At 50.1% G+C, this 13244-nt stretch overlaps 5 protein-coding genes across 6 annotated transcripts; 3 read left to right on the forward strand and 2 right to left on the reverse strand.

The window, feature by feature from the left end:
* Positions 1 to 1224: 1224 nt before the first annotated feature.
* On the forward strand, positions 1225 to 4422 carry LOC101772119 (cleavage and polyadenylation specificity factor subunit 3-I). Its single transcript, XM_004980954.3, has 5 exons — positions 1225 to 1433; positions 1530 to 1627; positions 1712 to 1757; positions 1853 to 2002; positions 2542 to 4422. The coding sequence occupies exons 1-5, from the start codon at positions 1278 to 1280 to the stop codon at positions 4177 to 4179; spliced, it is 2088 nt and encodes a 695-aa protein (XP_004981011.1). The 5' UTR covers positions 1225 to 1277; the 3' UTR covers positions 4180 to 4422.
* A 245-nt stretch (positions 4423 to 4667) lies between these two features.
* On the reverse strand, positions 4668 to 6819 carry LOC101774034 (non-specific phospholipase C4). Its single transcript, XM_004980959.4, has one exon. The coding sequence runs from the start codon at positions 6489 to 6491 to the stop codon at positions 4935 to 4937; it is 1557 nt and encodes a 518-aa protein (XP_004981016.1). The 5' UTR covers positions 6492 to 6819; the 3' UTR covers positions 4668 to 4934.
* Positions 6820 to 7541: 722 nt separating this feature from the next.
* LOC101773350 (ycf20-like protein) lies at positions 7542 to 9301 on the reverse strand. Of its 2 annotated transcripts, XM_004980957.3 has the most exons (3): positions 9158 to 9301; positions 8730 to 8938; positions 7542 to 8020 (listed from the first exon to the last, which is right to left on the reverse strand). In XM_004980957.3, the coding sequence occupies exons 2-3, from the start codon at positions 8903 to 8905 to the stop codon at positions 7567 to 7569; spliced, it is 630 nt and encodes a 209-aa protein (XP_004981014.1). In that variant the 5' UTR covers positions 8906 to 8938; positions 9158 to 9301; the 3' UTR covers positions 7542 to 7566. The 2 variants fall into 2 exon arrangements, with proteins under 2 accessions (XP_004981014.1, XP_022678582.1); XM_022822847.1 differs by lacking the exon at positions 9158 to 9301 and having other exon boundaries at positions 7542 to 8016; positions 8730 to 8861.
* Positions 9302 to 9469: 168 nt separating this feature from the next.
* On the forward strand, positions 9470 to 11503 carry LOC101772933. The gene is made up of 2 exons (XM_004980956.4): positions 9470 to 9757; positions 10935 to 11503. The coding sequence occupies exons 1-2, from the start codon at positions 9533 to 9535 to the stop codon at positions 11193 to 11195; spliced, it is 486 nt and encodes a 161-aa protein (XP_004981013.1). The 5' UTR covers positions 9470 to 9532; the 3' UTR covers positions 11196 to 11503.
* Positions 11504 to 11939: 436 nt separating this feature from the next.
* Positions 11940 to 13208, forward strand: LOC101772528 (flocculation protein FLO11-like). The gene has a single exon (XM_004980955.3). The coding sequence runs from the start codon at positions 11978 to 11980 to the stop codon at positions 12836 to 12838; it is 861 nt and encodes a 286-aa protein (XP_004981012.2). The 5' UTR covers positions 11940 to 11977; the 3' UTR covers positions 12839 to 13208.
* Positions 13209 to 13244: the final 36 nt, after the last annotated feature.

Genomic DNA, 13244 nt, shown 5'->3' on the forward strand with positions numbered 1-13244 from the left:
TGCGGGTACTACCACATGCTCGTGCATCTTATCTTGTAGCGCCAGATGCAGGCCACTCAAGTCCGCTCAAGGGAGGGGCGCGCGGAGAGGCGGCACCGGAGGGGAGAGGCGCGTGGGAGGGTGGGGGTGCGCAGGAAGGCGTGCGGGGAGGGGCGGCGCGGGGACCGGTGAGCGTGAATGAATGGGGTATTTTGGTCTTTAGGTGGTTTAGCTGGGTTCAACTAGCTAAAGATCTTTAGCTGCAGTTAAAGTTTAGTTGGATCCTGTTCCGATCCAAAATAGCTAAATTTAGTCCGCTAAACTTTAGACCCAAACAGAACCTTATTTACACACTGCTCCTAACCGTCCATTTGTTCCCACCATAGCCAATATTGACACCCATGCTCCATTAGGATGATGAGGCCAAAAGGGTCAAGACTGGATACTGATGCGGTGATGTGGCGAGTTACGTACTGAAATAGTCGTAGCTCATATTTTTGTAACCTCAACAATTCTCTTATATGCAATATAAAAAGTATAATAGGGTTGCAAATGAGACAGCTACTGAAGCTGAATTAAACGATTTTCATCATGCCCGCCAAAAATTAATTACTCCATACAAATTTGATTTAAGTTACGATAATCCACCAAACTTTAATTGTTTAAATATATTTACTAATTTTCAAAATTTGAAACCATGCTCCAATTTTGAAAACCATTCATACGTCTTTGAACAGTTATGAAACAGTCGCAGAAGGAACCTAAAGTGTTTTCAAGTAAGGAACCTAAAGTGTTTTCAAGTATCAGATGTTTCTTACTCCCTCCATCCCAAAAAGAATGCAATTCTCGCTTCCCAAGAAGTCAACCAATTTTAAATTATATCAAATTTATACAAAATATTACTAATATTTATGGTACAAAATAAATATCAATAGATTAATCATGTAATATATTTTCATGCTAAATTATTTGGAGATGTAAATGTTAATATTTTTTTAATTTTTATCAAATTTGAAACTGTTTTACCCTCGAGAAGCGAGTTAATTTTTTTTTGAGTAAATCGCTTTCCGAGAATTTTCAAAATGAAAGAAAAAGCTATTTTAGCCACGGCCATGTCAGCCCACGGGCCGGCCTTAAAGATTGATCGAGCTGGGCTGGCTCAAGCCACCACCATCCTGTAATTGCGGCCCGCACCGGAGCCCGAACCATTCTCCCACCCAACAAAAAGCCCTAACCCCCTCGCAGATTCAGGCAAAAATCCCTCCGTCTCCGGCGGACAAAGAAGGAAGGGGAAAACTATGGCGTCCGTCGCCGCGCCGAGCGCCTCGCAGGCGGGGAAGCGCCCGGCCACCGGCGGGCGGGAGGGCGACCAGATGGTCGTCACGCCGCTGGGCGCCGGCAGCGAGGTCGGCCGCTCCTGCGTCCACTTGACATTCAAGGGCCGCACCGTCCTCGTAGGCACTCCATCCCCCCTTCCTTGCAAACCCTACCTGCTTTTGATTCCTTGCTGCTGCTGTTGCTGATTGGTAGTCTTGTTGCGATGCGGCTAGTTCGACTGCGGCATCCACCCGGCCTACTCCGGCATGGCAGCGCTGCCCTACTTCGACGAGATCGATCCGTCCACTATAGACGTCCTCCTCATCACCCAGTAATCTCCTCTCTCACTTTGACCCGATCCCACCTGCCTCTCCCGCAAGTATGCACGCCTAATTTGTGAAATTAATGATTGTAGCTTTCACTTGGATCACGCAGCCTCGCTGCCGTACTTCCTGGAGAAGGTAATGCCTACAGATTTGCGCTATATTTTGGTGCTGCGAGACTTGTTTGTTGTGATGCTGCTTGGTGCCTGAAACTTCCCGGGTAATTTCCACAGACTACCTTCAAGGGCAGGGTGTTTATGACCCATGCCACGAAGGCTATTTACAAGCTGCTGCTTATGGATTATGTCAAAGTCAGCAAAGTTTCCGTGGAGGATATGCTGTATAATGAGAGTGACATTGGTCGCTCTATGGAGAAAATTGAGGTATGCTATTGCCCTTTGCTTGTCTGTTGTTTCCCTTTCCACAGCAGTAAATGGAACTGTTGCTTAGATCCACGCATTATTTGATACAAATATTCGGTGTGCCTGATGATGTGTTGAGGTTAGCTAGCTAGTGAATTGCCAACAGATAACTTGTTACATTCTTTGGAAGCCTGTTCAGGAATCGGGACAGGTGTACTAGATAAGGGGAAAATATGCGTGCTTTAAGATGATGAAATTGTTGCCTAGAATCTATGTCTGTGATGTATAATTGATTTTCCATAGTGAAATTATATTCGATCTCTCTACCTTTAACTCCGCCTCATGATGGTAGCACCTATTTTAACCCTTTTAAGTGCTTATATGTTAGTGCAGCTCTGGTTGGCAAACAATCCTTATAATGAGTATTGCTTATGATACTCTGCTTAGTGCAGCATGTCATATCTGCTCACCTTTTCCCCTGAAAATCATATATTTTATTAATCTACAAATGCAATTTATCCAGAGAATGCGCATTTTATTAATCTACAAGTGTTGCGCAGGTTATCGATTTCCACCAGACATTGGAAGTTAATGGCATACGCTTCTGGTGCTACACTGCTGGCCATGTACTTGGTGCCGCCATGTTCATGGTGGATATTGCTGGTGTGCGCATTCTTTACACAGGTGACTACTCCCGTGAAGAAGACCGGCACCTACGAGCTGCTGAGCTCCCGCAGTTCTCCCCAGATATTTGCATTATTGAGTCGACTTATGGCATACAACAACATCAGCCCAGGATTGTACGTGAGAAGCGCTTTACTGAGGTCATCCACAATACTGTTTCACAGGGGGGCCGTGTTCTTATCCCAGCATTTGCTCTTGGCAGAGCACAAGAACTGTTACTTATCCTTGATGAGTATTGGTCCAAGCACCCAGAGCTCCATAAGATTCCAATCTACTATGCCTCCCCGCTTGCGAAGAGGTGCATGTCTGTCTACCAGACATACATAAACTCCATGAATGACAGGATTCGGAACCAATTTGCGCAGTCCAATCCCTTCATTTTCAAGCATATCGAGTCCTTGAATAGCATTGAGAACTTTCATGATGTAGGTCCTTCAGTGGTGATGGCTAGTCCAGGTGGTCTTCAGAGTGGTCTCTCTAGGCAGCTTTTTGATAAGTGGTGCACGGATAAGAAGAATGCTTGTGTTATTCCAGGCTATGTTGTGGAGGGGACCCTTGCAAAGACCATAATCAACGAGCCAAGAGAAGTGACGCTAGCTAATGGGCTCACTGCTCCTCTTCATATGCAGGTCCACTATATCTCTTTCTCAGCTCATGCCGATTTCCCTCAGACAAGCAACTTTTTGGATGAACTTCGGCCACCCAACATTATTCTTGTACATGGAGAAGCAAATGAAATGTCAAGGCTCAAACAGAAACTTATTTCTCAGTTTGATGGAACAAACACGAAAATTGTCTCCCCCAAGAATTGCCAATCAGTGGAGATGTATTTCACTTGCGAGAAAATGGCCAAGACTATTGGCAGGCTGGCAGAAAACGTACCGGGAGGTGGAGAGTCTTCGGGTGGCTTGCTTGTGAAAAAAGGATTCACATATCAGATTATGGCTCCTGAAGATCTCCGAGTGTTCACACAGTTATCTACAGCTAACATCACTCAGCGCATTGCAGTTCCTTATTCTGGTTCTTTTGAAGTCATAAAGTACAGACTGAATCAAATATATGAGAGCGTGGAGTCAGCAACTGAGGAATCTGATGTTCCAGCACTTATTGTGCATGAGCGAGTGACAGTTCGCCTAGACTCAGAAAGCTATGTTACGCTGCAATGGTCATCTGATCCCATCAGCGACATGGTCTCTGATTCTGTGGTGTCTATGATCTTGAACATAGGCCGTGAAGGCCCAAAAGTAGTTCCAGTTGAAGAAGCAGCGAAGACCAAGGAAGATACGGAAAGGGTAGCACTAAAGGTAGTGTATTCTCTTATGGCGTCGCTTTTTGGTGACGTTAAAGTTGGAGATGAAGGGAAATTTGTCATATCTGTCGATGGAGATGTGGCACACTTGGATGGGAGGAGTGGTGACGTTGAATGTGTAAATGGTACACTGAAAGAACGGATCAAGACTGCTTTCCGTCGCATACAGGGTGCTGTGAGACCAATCCCACTTTCAGCCTCTTGATCTGGAGGCGCAAGATCATGCTTTAGAACTGTCCAACATTTTCGAGTTCAACGTTTGCCTTCATTCAGAGAGCAGCAACTTTTTTTTAGTCAAATGTCTTCTAGCACAGCTGTTGAAAACTCGAAATGATTAGTGCTGAGCCTATGTACTCCCTCAGAAACATAAGTTGTAACCTTTACGAATTTCTACTAACAGTTACTATGTGCATTAACCTGCTTTGATAAATTCTTTTTTCCCTTGTTTGATCTGTGTTTTTTTTTCATATTCATTTATGTTTGCATCATCTGCTTGTTCCAAACTTCCAATTGCTGTATTTTTGTTATGTCATCCAATCCTCCGAAGAGAAGTTACACCTGACGAATTGCTTGCAGCACTAAACAGCAGATGCAACAAAGCTACGTAGCCCCAGTGTTTGGTGATTTGCTTGTTCCGTTGTTTTCCCATGTACTACCTCCGGTTTCATATATTTTACTGTCAATCTGTTAATATACAAAAAGGGAGGTAGTATTTACTGTCAATCTGTTATGCAATTGGGAGGATCGGTCAATATCAACACTACAAATGCATATGTGACACCATTCTACACTATCAATCAGGCTCTGCAAGGATAATTCACAGGCAAACAATAAAACACTATAAATCAGGCTCTGCACGCTACTCTTTCCCTTGTGCGACACTAACCTATCAACAAGCAAGTAATCTTGTTCACTGATCAGATCGACAAGTAGTGAGGATGATCAAGGTAATAGTGACGCTTAGGAAGAGGAATGGCCACACGCAAGGCACGCCAGCACCTTGGACGCGAAGCTGCTCTTGTTCTTCTCCGGCGAAGACGACGGCGTCACCGTGGGGATGTGGGACCCGTCCTCGCCGCACTTGTTGCAGCGGTCGCACTCGTCCAAGAAGGCCCTGAAGGCGTCGACGCAGTACCTGGCCGCCTCCGCCACCGTCATGCTGTCGGCGAGCTTGTTCGGGTACGAGTCCTTGGTGTGGTCGCCGTTGAGCACCGCGGCGAGCTGGACCAGCTCCTCCTGGAACTCCGACAGCGGCGCATGCTCCACCGCCGCCGCCCGCCGCAGCTTCACCGGCTCAGGCAGGGTGACTGGACAGTCGGTGCGCGGCGTGTCGCGGGTGAGCACGGAGTCGAAGGTTCCCGCCCATGCGTCGCGCCTGGTGAGGAAGCCGTCGAGGTTGAAGATCTTCTTGACGGTGGCCGGGATGGAGGAGTGCTCGAACTCCGAGGTCGGGTACGGCCCCGACGGCGGCCCGTGCAGCACGGTTCCCGGCTCGATCCACGGCGAGACGAGGAGCGCCGGGACGCGGACGCCGAGTCGGTCGAACTGGAAGCAGAAGGGCGGCGCGCTGGCGATGCCGTCGGGGCTGGGCACGCCGGCTGCGGGTGTGGGGACGTGGTCGTAGAAGCCGCCGTGCTCGTCGTAGGTGATGACGAGGAGCGCCTCCCCCCACTGGGGGCCGGAGCGCAGCGCCTCGTAGACCTCCTTGACGAAGCGCTGGCCCTCGGCGACGTCGTGGGAGGGGTGGTCGTCGTTGCCGGGGAGGATCTTGAGGTCGAAGTAGCGCTGCTCGACGACGACGTAGTTGGGCAGCTTGCCCTCCCGGCAATGGCGCCGGAAGTCGAGGTCGAACGGGTGGAAGTTGCCGGCGTACTTGAGCTGGCGCAGGTTCCGGTAGAAGAGCGTCGACGGCGGGTACTGGTAGTAGATGCCGAAGGAGAAGCCCTGGTCATGGAGGTTGTCGAAGATTGTCCTCTGCGGCAGGCCCCAGACGAGCTGCTTGGTGTCGTTGCTGACGAGGCCGTGGGAGGTAGCCGAGTGCACGAACAGCCGGTTGGGCTGCGTCGACGCCGGCACGGACGCGAACCACCGGTCGCACACGGCGAACTCGCGCACCAGCTCGCGGTACACGGGGACGGCGTCGGGGAGGAAGCCGCTCATGACGGTGTCCGCCATGCCGGGCTTCTCCTTCTCCGCCTGCTGCACGAAGCCGCTCATGGGCGGCGCAGGCACGCCGGGCGGGGTGATGGGGGTGGCGGCGGCGTCGGCGAAGGCGACGCCGTAGACCTGCTCGTAGATGGCCTGGATGGAGTGGCCCGGGTCGGGGTCCACGTACTGAGAGCGGTCGCTGAAGCGGACGGCGCGGGAGGAGGGGTCGGAGGCGTCGACGTGGTTGGTCTCGTCGCCGGTGACGCCGTCGATGTCGGTGTTGATGGACTTCTTCATCCACCCCAGCATGTGGTCGAAGGAGCGGTTCTCCTGCACGAGCACCACCACCGTCTTGATCTTGCCCGCCATTGGTTGTGTTGTTTTCTTCTTGGATCGATCACTGTGTTGGTGATGGATCGATACAGCAGCTGTCGATGATCTTGGCAATTCCGATATAAAAAGAGTGCATGGAGATGGAGTGTAGAGACGGAAGATTTGCTGGGCTACATAGATGCTGAGCGGATATTCTAGCGTGGATGAAATGGACAGTCCCGCGTGCAAGGAAAAAACTATAACAAACAAAATAATGCAGGGATCGGAACGGAAGAAGGTTGTTGAGAAGGATCGGACAGCAAGACAAGGAAGTCGCTTGATGCTTTAGAAGATGGGGGTTAGTTTTCTTGATCGAATACTATAGGTAGCAAGCTAGAACAGAAATCATGGGACCTACTAGCTCTGTAAACGTTTCTTTTGGGTTCACAACAGTGAAAAAGCACATTTTATATTATTAAAATTGCAAAAACGGGACGCAACCGCGGCAGCCAACTCACACGCCTACCATTGCCCATTTGGGCTCCTGCTGCTGCTTTTGCTTCACACCTGGATACTCCGACGCAAGGACGAGAGCGACTAGAGACAGACCGACCAGAAAACACAAGTTGTCTCTTTTCGATTCCGTGCAGCAACCTGCTACATCTCTTTCTCATTTGCTTATGCGTCCAGGAAAAACCAGGGTGTGCCCTTGGATCGATGCTTCAAAGTTTGGATCCTTGATGATGAATCCAACTCCAACCATGAGAGTCAGTGGGTGCTGAGGCATTGTAACCAACATCTAGGGATGGTGATACCGCGCTGCAGCTACTTGGACAAAAAAGTGCGTGGCCCTTGGATCCTAGAAGACATCAACTACAGTGAGGATCGCAAATTAGGTCTTGATGAAATGGGCATGTGCTTGATGGAAAGAGGAGAAACCGCTGCAGCACCAGTAAAACAGCAATTTGATGAAGTCGATTTTACTCTAGATAGCACCACTCCTGAGGACACGACGCGCGACGGGTACACTGATGGTTTGTGGGTATTTGGATTCCATCCTTACAAAGAGGTTGTCTCTTGGTTGAGTTGGAAAACCATTGGCAGAAATAATATCAAAACATGGAACAGAATTTTACCAGAGGCCAGTGAATATATTAATCTCGAAGTTGAATGGGTTACATGAATCAAGAAGCCCATCCACTTCATATTTAAAAGAATCTAAGAACAACCCAAGTGTAAGCCCAGCTTTCCAGTAATTGAACATGGTAACCATGTTCCTGATCCTACCAAGAAATCCAAAGGAAGCGCTGTACATCAGTGCGCCAATACCCTCCACAATGGCAACAGCAAGTCCGGCTGACAATATATCCCAGTCACCTGTTTGCCCAATGACAGTAGCAAATGCCGTAGCACAATAAAATCCAATCAGAAAGAACATGATCTTCGTTGCTAGCCCTTTCCTTGCTTTCTTCAGCTTTGCAGAAAACTTGTTCCAGAAAGATTGAATTGCACTGAAAAGGCGAGTGCTATTGCCTGGTTGGCCACTGCTATCATCTGACATAGTCCTGATGGCCCATTGCATCTGCCTACACAAAGAATGAAACATTTTTATGTAAATGTACTAAGGCATTGTTGAAAGAAAGATGATAGGTTTTTTTTTCTAGACAGGTCGGCAGATTGACAAAGGACGATGTATAACTGAAGAAAATGAGAGCACATGATTAAAAGGGTGAGCAATTGCTGCTCAAACCATACGATTAACAGTGAACTGACTGAGATGGCATATTTAGGATTATCTATGAGCAAAATGCCGGAAGCAGACACACCTAGTGCTACTAGTTATGTTAAGGCATGAATAGTTTTGAATCTTTCTAGTGAAGGTGTGTACAACTACAGATATGCCAAACTAAGAAAATAATGTAAAAACTCAGATGTATGCAGTGTGCAGGCACAGAGCAATGCACAGATTGGATTCCAACTTTGGAACCTAGATTTGGTTCCTTGGTGTGTTTACATACATTCCCTAGACTCAGTAATTTGACTTTAAAATTGAGTCCTGCCGTATGGTGTATCCGAACTGCATAGCTTTCCAACAGTGAAAGACATGAGAGAGACTGATTGCTAGGATTCCAATCGAAAGCTAAAAACACAGAGCACCCTAACAATCTGTACCTGACCACGAGAATTAGCATATAAGCATAATCATCTCGCTAAGTGTCTGCTCAAATGTGCATCGGCCACGTTGACGACATTACACACACCCTGCATCTAACTGTTTCGGTCATGCGAACGAACCTTGAGTTTCTGCGGTAGGAAGGAGATGCCCACAGCAAGGAAAAGGTCCCTGGCTTCTCCCAGCGGCAGGAAACGGCTCCCCTCCGAACGCGGTATGCAGCAAGTAGCCTCGATCCAGAGCATTCCGACCAGCACGGCAACTTGGCGGCAACCTCGCAAAAGGCGAGACCTGACATATGCGGCCGGCGGCTACTGACCAAGCATCTGCGCTGCAAAATTCAGAAAATTCGACATTTTTATCAAACATTTCATCCGCGGCCGAGGTAAAGTAAGCCAATCGGAAACAAATCCAATTATCTTGAGCTCGTTTTCCAGCGATTCAAGGTGGTCTGAAGCGGCCTACCATGGCCAGCCACCGAGCTTGCCTCCATCTAGGCAACTCACGAGAAGCATAAGAAGGAAGAGGTGTGTGGCTGCGGGGTGCTAACCTGTAACTAGGCTCCTCGTCGATCGGCGGCGGGGTCACTGGTCAGTCACCACCGGAGCTGGCGGCTGGCCCGGCGGCCGCAGTCGCGGCGGCCCCGTGGCGGCGGAGAGAGATGAGAGGGTTGGATGGAGTAGGAGGAGGGGGGCAGGCAGCCCGGCCAAGGCGAATGGACCAAACCGGCCGAGCCCGCCCGAGAAAGCACCTGTTGGGCCTGATGGGCCCAATGCATATAATCCACGGGCCTTATTCTAACCCACTTGGGCTTCTTCCTCCCGTGGGTCGTTCCCTGAAGGAGAGAGAGAGAGAGAGAGAGAGGGCTTAGGCTGAACTGAACCCCAGCGAGCAGCGACCCAGCGACCGAGGCGGCGGCGGCGTGATGCAGTTCCTCCGAAGCGGCGGCGGCGGCGGGGGTGGCGGCGGGTTCGGAGGGGCCGCGTGGGAGGTGGTGCGGCGGCACTTCTCTAGGAAGCGCTCGGTGGATGTGCGGCGCATCAACCCCAAGGTGCCCAAGGAGGAGGCTGTCGCCATCTCCGGCCGCCTCCTCCAGATCCTCTCCGACCACGGGCCCCTCACCGTCGGCAACACATGGAACCACGCCAAGGTACAGCAACGGCAACACGCTACTATCCCCCATCAACCTACTATGTAGGAACCTTCGTCAAATTCCTGGAAATCCCCCGTCTGTTGTCCTGTTCGTCATTCAGAGCCAGCAGCGGCGATTAGAACAGCTATGCACTAGACGGCTTTGAAGTAGAAACCTGGCCTCTCAATGAGACAATGACTACGAATTACTGCGCTAGCTAGTGGCATTTGGGGAAGCAAATAGTAGGTACTGGCAGTGAATTAAAAACAGATTACAGACTGTGATAGTATTATCGTTCTTCTGTGGCACTGAGCCATCCACCTGTTGATCGGAGCATACTCCATTCCAGCAGCTAGATGGGAATCCCGGGAAGTTTGAGTTTAGCGACTTCTGAGTCGTTGCAGCTTTGGGGTTTTGGGTGCAGTTTTATAGCAGTATCTTTGCAATTGCAACTTTTCTATATTTAATTCCATTCCATAGTTTGTGTAGCTTGTTCAGCCTTAGTTGAAGCAGCAGTTTTATGTGCAATATAGGTGCTACTTATCATGCTTAGATTTTGATCCGTGAAAAGGTGGTAACTGATGGCAGATACCTATCAGTAATATTTAGTCAGCTTGTAATTAAATGGAACCGTATGTCATGTATTTTCAACTGAATGACCATATGTTCATATATAAACAAGATTGTACTACTAGGTAACTTATGGTGTCAAATTAGGATTACTTTGCTCATAAGAATTAGCTGATGATGATTTGGAAGTATAGATACCTAAAATATACCAGCGAGGGAAATAACACTTGTTCTTAGGTGCCCTGTGTATTTTATGTGTTTTATAATTCTACGGATCTAAGCATCTACAACATATTTGTGAAATCCTCATTGTCCTTATTGACAGTGTGCAGCACATGCAGCTGATCAAAATCCCTTATACCCTGTATTCTCACTTTTTACTCACTGTTTTCATGTCACTTGTGAACATTGACAATCGTTCTGTTCATTCTCACATGACACATCTCTTTACTTTCCCATCTGTAGTTTAACGCTTGCTCACAAATTGATTAGACGTACCCTATCATCTTTCTCTGTTTTAGCTTAGCTTAACAGCAGGAGGTATAGCATGTGAGTTTGACAGTTACATGCCATCGTCTGTTGCCTTGCAAAGAGCTTTACACTGAAGTGGCATATTTTGCAACAGGATGCTGGTATTAGTGGCCTGAACAGCAAGACTCACATGAAGATCTTGCTGAAATGGATGACAGGAAGGAGGATTGTTAAGCTGTCATGCGTGCAGGTCGGCAACGTGAAGAAATTTCTGTACTCCCAGTACACAGAAAGCTCCGAGGCACCTAAGGAGGCCAGCTCTTCATCAGCGCTGCAAGAGGCCTCCGCCCAAGGAGGGAAAGGGAAAGCCACACGAGGGCAGCCGAAGAAGAAGCAGGCTGCAGCTTTGCACTGATCATCAGTGAGCAGAGCGGGCAGGACATGTTTGATGTTACGCTTTTTGGGGATTTTGCTTCCGTTTCCTGGAGCAAAGGAAGGTTTTGCCTTGATCATGTCATCCAAAATAGAAATAGAAACGCGATGGACCTTTGAAGCAGTGTGTTGTAGTAGGACACTTTTGAGCGATGTTAGGCGAATTATGGGCTGCCAAAGCATTTGTGAACTGGAATAATTTGTAACCATCTCGAGATCATGCTGTGCGATTCGTATGTTTCAGGTTGTCCTCAATTCTTAACGGGTAACGTGGATTGGATCCTATTCCTATCATGTGTTCGTCTATCTGAGTTGGGCAGTTGTGGTGGTTCGGATTTCAGAGATGGTGGCAACCGCGGTCTCTTGTCCTCACAGATGGGCCACGAGGATGGCACAATGGCTCGGTGTCCTGCCTGTGCTGCTGTGATGTTGCAAGATTGAGCTGGAGTCATTCATTCTAGAGTCAACCTTTACCTTGTGGAGGAAGATGGTTGGGGTTGTAACGACCTTGTCCAAACTTAGGCAGGTACTACGTTTTGAACGATATTGGCCGAACTTGCAGTCAGCAGCTGGTTCTGGTAGGACCTGAAATTCTTACACCGGGGCCCTTCTTCAGTTCCTGTTCTGTAGCCTGCACTGTACTGAACTGAACGATGAGCTTGGCAACGTAGGACTGGCAGGCAGCCCGGGAGCCGAGGCTGACGGCGGCTTCCACCGGCGTCGCGTCGCGTGAGTTGGTTGGCCAATCATTTGCGTGCTGCTGCGATGGCGTCTCCTCCGACGACCTGCCTTTCCCACCTCTCGCCGCCAGCCCTAGCGGGCGGAGGGAGTATAAAACCCCTCCTCTCACCAACTCGCAGGCAGCAGCACCACCACCACAACCAGACCACACCCATTCCATCCCCCACCCGCCTCGCCGCAGATCTGCTCTGCTTCAGCCACCGCCCTCCCTCCCTTCCTATGGCGCCGGCATTGCCCCGCGCCGCCCTCCTCCTCGTCCTCTCTCTCCTCCTCGCCTCCGCCGCGCGGTCCCAGGAGGAGGCCTCCAGCCCCGTCTCCGAGCCCCCCACATCCGCTGCCTCCCCTCTCCCCCGCGACTCCGTCGCCGACGACACCGAATCCGAGCTCTCTCCAATCTCCCAGCCGCCTACCGCCTCCGCGTCCGCCCCTGCAGCCGCAGACGCCGCCGCCCGCTCATCACCTCCGGCTCCGACCGAGACCTCCCCAATCCCGGCTCCCTCCGACTCGCCGGCGCAGGCGCCGTCCTCCCTTCCGCCCACGCACCCGCATTCCGCTGCTCCAGCGCCCGCGCCCGCCGCCGACAAGGAAGCTGACGGCGAAAAGGACAAGGAGAAGGACGACGAGGAGGACGACCGCAAGTCCTCCGCCCCCGCTCCGGCCCCAGCCGCCGAGGAGATTAAGGCCGCGAGCGCCGCCGCCGAGCAGGGCAGCGGGGATGGCGAGGACCACGAGGATATGAACGGCGGCAAGAAGGCCGGCGTGGTGGTGGGCGCCTTCACGGCCGCCGCGGTCGTCGGGCTGGGCTGCTTCGTCTGGAGGAAGCGCCGGGCCAACATCCGCCGCGCCAGGTACGCCGAGTACGCCGCGCGCCTCGAGCTCGTCTGATCGACCAATCTCCCACTTCACTTGACAAACGGTGGATCGGATCGGATCGGATCAGATCATACATACATGCTAGCTACTATTAGTAGATTATTACTACAATCGGAGGTCATATACGATACGCACGCAGCCCTGAAATGCATGATTCCTGGATAGATCGTTCATTGTTTCTTCTTCTTCTATTCTATTGGTATGTGTAATTCTTTGGTGATGCCGAGAGGAATAATCATCCGATACATGCATTATTGATATGGAGATGAGGAGGATACATTTTTGTACACATTAGTATGCTTGTTCCTAGTACTACCACATTGCCGATTCTTGTAATCATTGGTACTGCTGTCGATTGAATTCATATCTCAGTTCGAAATTACTGTGTACAAGCGCATTGGTAGGAACAGTATTCAGA

This window comes from Setaria italica, chromosome IX (genome assembly GCF_000263155.2).
Source record: "Setaria italica strain Yugu1 chromosome IX, Setaria_italica_v2.0, whole genome shotgun sequence".
NCBI classification, from domain to species: Eukaryota; Viridiplantae; Streptophyta; class Magnoliopsida; order Poales; family Poaceae; genus Setaria; species Setaria italica.

Coding starts and splice junctions, on each gene's coding strand:
- LOC101772933 (XM_004980956.4), top strand. CDS start 9,533: ATGCAGTTCCTCCGAAGCGGCGGCGGCGGCGGGGGTGGCGGCGGGTTC. Junction 9,758..10,934: donor ACACATGGAACCACGCCAAG/GTACAGCAACGG, acceptor ATTTTGCAACAG/GATGCTGGTATTAGTGGCCT.
- LOC101772528 (XM_004980955.3), top strand. CDS start 11,978: ATGGCGTCTCCTCCGACGACCTGCCTTTCCCACCTCTCGCCGCCAGCC.
- LOC101772119 (XM_004980954.3), top strand. CDS start 1,278: ATGGCGTCCGTCGCCGCGCCGAGCGCCTCGCAGGCGGGGAAGCGCCCG. Junction 1,758..1,852: donor TGCCGTACTTCCTGGAGAAG/GTAATGCCTACA, acceptor TAATTTCCACAG/ACTACCTTCAAGGGCAGGGT. Junction 2,003..2,541: donor GCTCTATGGAGAAAATTGAG/GTATGCTATTGC, acceptor AGTGTTGCGCAG/GTTATCGATTTCCACCAGAC.
- LOC101774034 (XM_004980959.4), bottom strand. CDS start 6,491: ATGGCGGGCAAGATCAAGACGGTGGTGGTGCTCGTGCAGGAGAACCGC.
- LOC101773350 (XM_004980957.3), bottom strand. CDS start 8,905: ATGTCAGGTCTCGCCTTTTGCGAGGTTGCCGCCAAGTTGCCGTGCTGG. Junction 8,021..8,729: donor TCCTACCGCAGAAACTCAAG/GTTCGTTCGCAT, acceptor TTCTTTGTGTAG/GCAGATGCAATGGGCCATCA.